This window comes from Rhinolophus hipposideros (assembly GCF_964194185.1).
Source record: "Rhinolophus hipposideros genome assembly, chromosome: 21".
Taxonomy (NCBI): domain Eukaryota; kingdom Metazoa; phylum Chordata; class Mammalia; order Chiroptera; family Rhinolophidae; genus Rhinolophus; species Rhinolophus hipposideros.
Window position 1 is genome coordinate 47,252,276 of NC_138067.1, and position 8,764 is coordinate 47,261,039.

Genomic DNA, 8,764 nt, shown 5'->3' on the forward strand with positions numbered 1-8,764 from the left:
ACACGTGTACGCCAATGTTCATTGCAGCTTTGTTTACGGTGGCCAAGACATGGAAACAACCAAAATGTCCTTCGATAGATGAATGGATAAAGAAGTTGTGGTACATATACACAATGGAATACTATTCGGCGTTAAGGAAAGATGATATAGGAGCATTTGTGACAACATGGATGGATCTCGAGAGAATAATGCTAAGTGAAATAAGTCAGACAGAAAAAGCAGAGAACCCTATGATTTCACTGATATGTGGTATATAAACCAAAAAGAACAAGACAAACAAATGAGAAACAAAAACTCATAGACACAGACAATAATTTAGTGGTTACCAGAGGGTAAGGGGGTGGGGGGTGGGTGATGAGGGTAAAGGGGATCAAATATATGGTGATGGAAGGAGAACTGACTCTGGGTGGTGAACACACAATGGGATTTATAGACGATGTAATACAGAATTGTACACCTGAAATCTATGTAAATTTACTAACAATTGTCACCCCAATAAAATTAAAAAAAAAATAGATTTCAGGTGTACAATTCTGTAATACATCATCTATATATCACATTGTGTGTTCACCACCCATAGTCTCTTCGCCTTCCATCACTGTGGGGACAGAGCCCCAAAAGCAATTTCCAGGCTCTCGGCCTCACATAGAAAGGTGCTGGCTCATGTAGTAAACTTGAAAAAAGCATAGCACAGTTGATCCGGTCATCAACTGTGACCGGATGGCCATCGGCTGTGGCTAGTTGGCTGTCAGCTGTAACCAGTGAGCCATTGGCCACTAATATAACTGCCGTGGCTACGCTAGCAGTAAATGGGGGCTAGCAAGAAGATGGTGGCTGAGCTAGCAAGCATGGACTGCAGTTAGCACAGCGAAGTGCGGGTTGTGGATTGCAGAGAAGTGGACAGCAGGTTGCAGACAGTGTGGCTCCTGCTTCCTGTTTCTCCAACCCGGCTGCCAGTGAGACTATAGTGGTATGACTCCCCCATCTATGGCTCCGTGGGTGTTCCTTTTTGGCCTTACTGTGTCCCGTGTTCTAATGTGGAGAGCGGGAGCTGAGACCTCACCTGACACCCTGCCTGACAATCACCGTATATTTGATTCCTTTTACAAATCTTTGAAGAAGACAGTGTTATCATTCCATTCTAATTAAACCAATTGCTTTACCCAGGCATATGCATGTTATACACAGAGGGGCCAAGGTTAAACATATTTTTTTAAATGGTTTTAAGGTTTTTGCTTGAATACTGCCTGTCATGCAGGGTGTCATGTGGGGTGTCAGCTCCCGCTCCCCACTGGAAACTGCTCTCTGGGACTCTGTCCCCACATTTCCCTATGCCTTCCCTGGGCATAATGTCCCCATTTCAAAATTTAGAATTTGACCCAGAAATAAGTTTCAGGTGGGGCAGACAACTGTCCAAAGATCTGGTTAGACCTCAGATATGATCAGATGTGTCATGGGGACCATATCCTTTCCTTACGCCCCATGGTCAGAGGTGGAGGAAGCTGTAAACCTTCTTTTAAAACTAGTCAACATGAAAACCCCATGGCAATTGGTCTAGGCTTCACTGACCACATCCTCTGCATCTCCATGGCCTGCTGGCTTCAGTCTCCACCCAGCTGCTCTACATTAGCCTGGCGGAATCTGTGCTATGCTTTCTACCCTCATTGCCCTTCTATGCCTCAGTGAGTTCATACATGGAAGGGAGATGGAATCCAGGGATCTGGGTGTGGGTGAGGCAATATGTCTCATTATTCCTGTCTTCCAGGTCTGTATCTGAGCCAGAGGATCAGCTCCCAGATGCGTGAGTCCTTCTTTTCAAGACTAACAGGCTCAGACTAAGTATCCACCTAAGAACAACTGAAGGAGAAGGCAGGGACTCTAGCTTATTAGGAGGACTTGAGGCCAGCAGCTGGGTGGAAATTAGGGTGGTGATGGCCTTTATCTTGAACTCCAGTCTCTGATTCCCTTCCAGAGATTCTCTCAAAACCTATCATCTGGGCCAAGCCCGATTTCATGATTCCAAGTGGAATGCCGGTGATCATCTGGTGCCAGGGAACTCACAAGGCCATTGAGTACGAACTGCATTTTGAAGGACACCTTTCTGCCTCAGAGACCCCGAACCCACCTGGAATGACAAACAAAGTCAAGTTCTCCATCCAGACCATGACTTCACACACTGCAGGGCAATATAAGTGCCTGTATCGAAGTGGGGAGCACTGGTCAGAGCCTAGTGATCCTCTGGATCTGGTGTTAACAGGTAACTGTCTCATTTTCTAGTCATCTCCTTAGCCTGAATCCTGGGGAGGGTCACCACTTATTAATCTCCTTTAGTCTCTCCCAAGCCTCACTCAGACACTGTTGTCCTTTTTTCGGGGGAGAGGGGTTGATCACTTCCTACAGAGGTTATCTATTGAGAGTTATCTCTATATCCTAGGAGTAGATTTGTCTTAGGTCTGGTTCTTTAGGTAATAAATTCTGAAATGAATGTTTGTGTGTGAGGAGGTGGGGAGCTACTGGGGAATGCACTCAAAAAACAGCACCTGTGATGGATGAGGGAAATAGGTTGGGAAAGTCAAGTTGGACTGTGATACTTCATCTGAATCTGGCCAAGCAAATGTGGAACTCTAGACTTGAGATAGCCTTTCAGTGTAGTCACAAAATGAGGCTATGGGCTCTGTACCTCTCCCCCAGTACCAACCAGTGATTGGACAAGAACCACTCCTAAGGAGGCTCCAGACAAATGTCTTTGCTCTTGTGGCACTAGTATTCTAGCAGAAGGAGACAGACTATGAGTCAAAGTCAGGATACATAAATCAATTAGATAGCACATGAGGAGGAAATGGCAGCATGGAAAAAGAAAAAAATAGAATGGGGTATAAGTGATTGGGAGGGAGGGTAGTCTTTGGTTCCTTTCAGCTGAAGGATGTTCTCAAACTTAAGCAAACATGGAATCACCTGGAGGGCTTGTAAAAATAAGGATGGCTTTAGTACACCCATATTTATGGATGTACTGTTCACAATCGCCAAAAGGTAGAAACAACCCAAGTGTCTATTAACAAATGGTGGGATAAACAAAATGTGGTCTATCCATATAATGGATATTATTCAGCCTTAAAAAGGAAGTAAATTCTGACACATGGTACAGATGGGTGAACCTTGAAGGCATTATGTTCAGTGAAATAAGCCAGTCACAAAGAACAAATACTGTATTGTTCCATGCATATGTGGTATGTGTCACCTAGAACAGTTATATTCATAAAGATAGAAAGTAGAATGGTGACTGTCAGGAACTGAGAGGAGAGGGAATAGGAAGTTATTGTTTAATGGGGACAGAGTTTCGGTTTTGCAAGATGAGAAGTGTTCTGTGGGTGGAAGGTTATGGTGATTGTACAACAAAGAGAATATACTTAATACAGAATGTACTTAATACCATTGAACTGTACACTTAAAATGATTAAGATGGTAAATTTTTTGTTACATGTATTTTACAAAAATTAAAAAATAATAATTTTTTTACAACCTAGATGGCTGCCCTACCCCTGAGTCCCTGATGCCTGGGGTGGAGCCTGGGGTAGAGCCTGAGAATTTGCATTTCTAACAGTCTTCTAGCTGATGTCTCTGGTCCCAAGACCAAATTCTGAGGACCATTGATGTAGGACAATTCCCAGAGAGAGGTTCATATTAACACCTTTGATAGCTACAGAAGTGTCTCAGTCTTGAAGGGAGAGATCTTGAAGGGTGTAACCATGACCAAGACAAATTTAGGAAATAGAAGAGACTGAGATTCTGGGGAGTTATATCCCAGTTTTAAGGATGAGGGGAATGGGAAATATAACAGGCAGGATAAAAATGCTCTTTACCTACCAGCCACCTTCTCTCATAGGAATGTATGACAAACCCACCCTCTCAGTTCATCCTGGGGCTGAGGTGATCTCAGGAGAGAATGTGACCTTTTACTGTCGTCTAGAGACTGCAACAAGCACGTTCTTCCTGATCAAGGAGGGAAGATCCAGCCGCCCACAGCACAAATATGGGAATATTCAGGCAGACTTCTATATGGGCCCTGTGACCACAGCCCACAGAGGAACATACAGGTGTTTTGGTTCTTATAACAACCATCTATGGTCTTTCCCCAGTGAGCCTGTGACGCTTCTGGTCACAGGTGAGGAAACCCCCAATTTTCCGCATGTCCTCTCTGGAACCCCAAGTGAACCCCAACCAGTGATGAGGGACAAGTGGGAAGATGTAGAGAGGACACCTCCCACCAATGCCCTTGTTCACATCCAGTTCCTAGAGACCCTATTGATTGTTCATGGGGAAGAACACCAGAGAGAGAGGAAGAGGGAGACAGAATAAGTGAGAAAACCAAAACTCTTACTTTTTTTCTTGTCCCCATTGTCAGGAGATGTTGGGAACACCAGCCTTGCATCCACAGAGCAGCCCTCTTCTCCTGGTGAGTAATTGGTATTTCTAAACTTGGGGGAGGAATCAAAGTCTCCCAGTGACACTAAAAAACATGGTAAAAAAAAAACACCAAAAAATATCTGTGGCGTGCACAACATATGTCATGACTTATAGCTCTATCAGTCAACCAGACAAATACCCTTGCTCTTGTGGCACTAGTATTCTAGCTGGAGAAGACAAACCATGAGTCAAAGTCAGGATATATTAATCAATTAGATAGCTCATGAAGAAGAAGAAATTGTGGTATGGAAAAGACAAAGTAGAACAAGCAGGGTTAAGGCTTTTGGGAGGACAGGCAGCCATATTCAATAGAGTTGTTTGAGTTGGCGATGTAGAGAAGGAGGCATCTGAGCAAATACCTGAAAGAGTTGAGGGTGTTAGTCCTGTGGCTATCTAGAGAAAAAAAGTTCCCAGAAAGAGGGAGTGGCCACTGCAGGAGGATGGCCAGTGTGATAAAAGAACAGCAAGAAGACCAGTGGGGCTGAATATGATGTCAGAGATATGATGGTAAGGATGGCATGGGGCTAGGGCAACTCACTTAGGACCATGAAGAAAATGGTGAGACTGAATTTTACTGTGTGTGAGGAAGAAATTGTATCAATTGACTTAATAAGCAAAATTGAGGCTCAGGTAGAAGATATACCTGGCATGAAGACACACACTTACTTATTAGTTCTAGTGCTGAATTCTTCCTCAGGTTCATCTGTCTTTTGACTCCGCCACTCTACCTGCCAGATGAAGCCACTAGGTCCTGGAGTGTACGGTGGGAACCTTGAAAAGCAATAGAATGTCATGGGGTGTATGCAAGGGGAGAGGCTGTGATGGAAGAGGCCCACTCCACCTCTTTTCCTCACTTCTCCACTTTCCTTATTATCTTCAGACTCTTGGAAACCCTCCTTGTTAACCACAAAGATGGAATTCCAGAAAGGTAAGCAAGCAGCTGGGGGATGTAGGGTCAAAAGGAAGGAACTTGGAAAGGATTATGATCTGAAAAAGAAAAAGAGGGTGAGGTAGTGTTCATGTGTGCCCATCAATGATCACTGTTCTGATCCCAGATCTCGCCCTCTGGGATCACACTTCCCAGAATCTCCTTCGGATTGGTCTGGCTTTCCTGGTCCTGGTGGCTGTTGTGTATCTCCTGACTAAAGACTGGCTTTGCAAGAAGAGGACTCCAGAGGGAGCCGACAGGGCTTCCAGTCAGGAATGCAGAAGTTTCAGAACACAAAGATCCTTGGACGAATGACAAAAAAAATGCAGTGGTCGTCTCTGAAAGTTCATCTTGACCTCGGTAGAGCTGAAAACTCACCTTGACTTTGGGCTGTGTGGTCTCTGTTATATCCATAGAGGAGAGAGTCACTGCAGGACAACTGCATGGAGTTTGCTGAACCATCCTGAAGGAGGCAGGAGGGGAATGAAGATGCTAAATTTCTTCTGCAATCAGATCCCACTGTCTCTTCTAGGCTCTAAGTATATTTGTCCCGGCTTTTCACAAACCAAATGTTTAACTACTCCATTCTTCCCTGAAAACATCTTCTTTGACACCATGGCCATGGGAATATTCCCTTCCTACTTTGCTCTTTACCCCTATTTCTTCTTTGCTCTCTCTGCAGATGTCATTCAAAGTACTTACCAACCAGTACAGAATAGGCATTTATTAAATGGAACAGTAGCCAGACAGGCAACAGCCAGTCAATGGAGATGAAGGCAGTAAACAGTGCTCCTAATTGTGCTGTGGCTGGATCTCAGCCACACCCCAATTTCCTCTATTCTGTCCACCACAGGATTCCATCTTCAGTCCATTGTCCATACCTTGCCTTGTTCTTCAGATCTTTTAGTAGATATCATCTCCTCCAAGAGCATTTCCTAAATCCTTCAGCTTGACTTATGCAACAACTTTTATGCTCCCAAAGCACTTGAACCCTACTACTGCATATATATCCATCTTTCTGTCTCTACCCTGAACTCATGTGAATTAAATCTATGTCAGATGTAATGGCTGTGTTCACAGTTTCCACTACTAAGAGAGTTCTCAAGAAATGAGTATGTTTAATCAGTGGATATATAAATGGGGCTGGAGCACAGCTTAGAGCTTGACACTCTTGTGTATGTCCTTGATATGCTGTCTAGGCACCATAAGTCCTTTCCTCCTTGAAAATTTCTACTTGATCAACCCATTAATATACCCATTATATGGGTCCCAGCTGCCCCCCCCAATATTCTGGTCAAATTCATTCTCTATATTTGAGTTTTCTGTTAAATATCGCAGAATAATAATTACAACCTTAAAGAGATAACATGATGATTTAATGAGAACTAAATTTATTTGGGTTAAATTCATCTCTGAATTTGAGTTTTCTGTTAAATATGAGAGAAAAATAATTCCAACCTCAAAGGGATAACATACAGATTTGATGAAGAAGAATACCAAGAAACCAGCATAAGCTCTGACATACATAAGTTACTCAAGGCATAGTAAGCATGATATTTCACAATATTATAGGGAATTGATAACTTTACCAATTATTACCTCATTACAAGTGGACCCAATGCTGAATTTTTTCCTTCCATTTTTCATCTACCAGGTAGTCTAAGATCCAAGAATTTCTAAATTAATATAAAATTATAGTCTTCTTCATCTCAAAATGAGATGGATTTATTTGGAGTGGGTTCATAACATTCCAAGTTTTTCACATTGTAATTTATGGCAAGAAACCTAGAGTTTCAAGAAAAACATGTATTAGGTAAAAGCATTTTAGGTCTCAAGACATAGATGCATGGGCTTCATCTGGGCAGAGGAGCCACCTCAGAGGAATGGAAGGGTCTTCACCTAACCCATGGCCCTACTGTTCAGTAAGAAGTCAAAATCTTCCAAAACTGGTCAACAGGGCAAAGCCAAATGGTTAAGTATTGCATTACTCTTTTAAAAATGTTGAACATGGCTTGTATTCCAGACAGCAAAATGAAGGATAAGGAGGAAAGGGAAGGGAAGGGAAGGGAGGGGAGGGGAGGGTAGGGGAGGGGAGGGGAGGGAGGGAGGAAGGGAGGAAAGAAAGAAAGAAAGAAAGAAAGAAAGAAAGGAAGGAAGGAAGGAAGGAAGGAAGGAAGGAAGGAAGGAAGGAAGGAAGGAAGGAAGAAAGAAAGAAAGAAAGAAAGCCAACTTTTATAAAAATTTCTCAGATCTCCTTCCATCACCATATATTGGATCCCTTTTGGAGAACTGACTCTGGGTGGTGAACACACAATGTGTTATATAGGTGATGTATTACAGAATTGCACACCTGAAACCTATGTAACTTTACTAACAATTGTCACCCCAATAAACTTAATTTTAAAAAATTCTCAGAAACATTCACACAACATTTCCATTTGTTTCTTGATGGTCAGATCTTAATAGCTTGGCTGTTAAGGGATGTTGAGAAATGTAGGCTTTATTCCAGGTGGCTCTGTGGCAAGCTGAATATCGGTATTTCTGTTACCAGTGAAGTGAAAAGTAACGGAATACAGTTGTGCTAGAAAACTCTAGTCTCTGTTACAAGAGCCTAATAAGTGTCAGGCACTAGTGAAAGTATAACACACTGAAGCAAATATTATCCCTTCCATAATAGGATTGATTGCCTGTAGCACAGATCTTAAATTAGTGAATAAATAAAATGGGTAAGTCTTTTTTTTTATTAGTTTCAGGTGTACAAGACAAAGTAGTACTTAGACATTTATCATTTATATCCCTCACACTCTGTGAACCCCCTACCCCCATCCACTATCCCTCTGACATCGCACAGAGCCATTACATTTCCACTGTCTCTATTCCTAATGCTGTACTCCGCTTCTTGTAAGTAGATACATACACACACACACACACACACACACACACACATATATATATATATAAAATTGTAGTTGACATTCATTATTGTTCAGCTTCAGCTTCAGGTGTACAGTGCAGTGATCAGGCATCTACATCATCCCTGAGGTGGTCTCCCAAACAGGACACGTGTCCATCCGGGTTAAGTCTTATGATAGAAGAAATCCAGGATGCTATTGGAGCCTCTTCCTGTGCAAGATTCAATTAAACAGACCTTGAGAAAAGAGTAGAGGTGTGAAAGGGATGATGGTAGGTGTCTGTACCAGTTCATGCAAAGGTTTAGATGCAAGACAGAGGGTGAAAAACATTCAGTGTAACTAGAGCTTTAATTATGAGAAAGTGACTCTGGGTGATGCTGGGCAAACGCAGGAGATGAATTAATAAATGCACATTTTATTATTAAGGCAATGGGAGCTCATTAAGAATTTTAATCATGGA

The 8,764-nt window shown here is 42.5% G+C and overlaps 1 protein-coding gene across 1 annotated transcript; it reads left to right on the forward strand.

Annotated features, from left to right (window-relative positions):
* Positions 1-1,740: 1,740 nt before the first annotated feature.
* Positions 1,741-5,707, forward strand: NCR1 (natural cytotoxicity triggering receptor 1; the record flags this gene model as incomplete). Its single annotated transcript, XM_081031554.1, has 6 exons — positions 1,741-1,801; positions 1,973-2,257; positions 3,884-4,162; positions 4,403-4,453; positions 5,345-5,392; positions 5,520-5,707. 6 exons carry the CDS (start codon positions 1,741-1,743, stop codon positions 5,705-5,707), a joined length of 912 nt encoding a protein of 303 aa, XP_080887680.1.
* Positions 5,708-8,764: the final 3,057 nt, after the last annotated feature.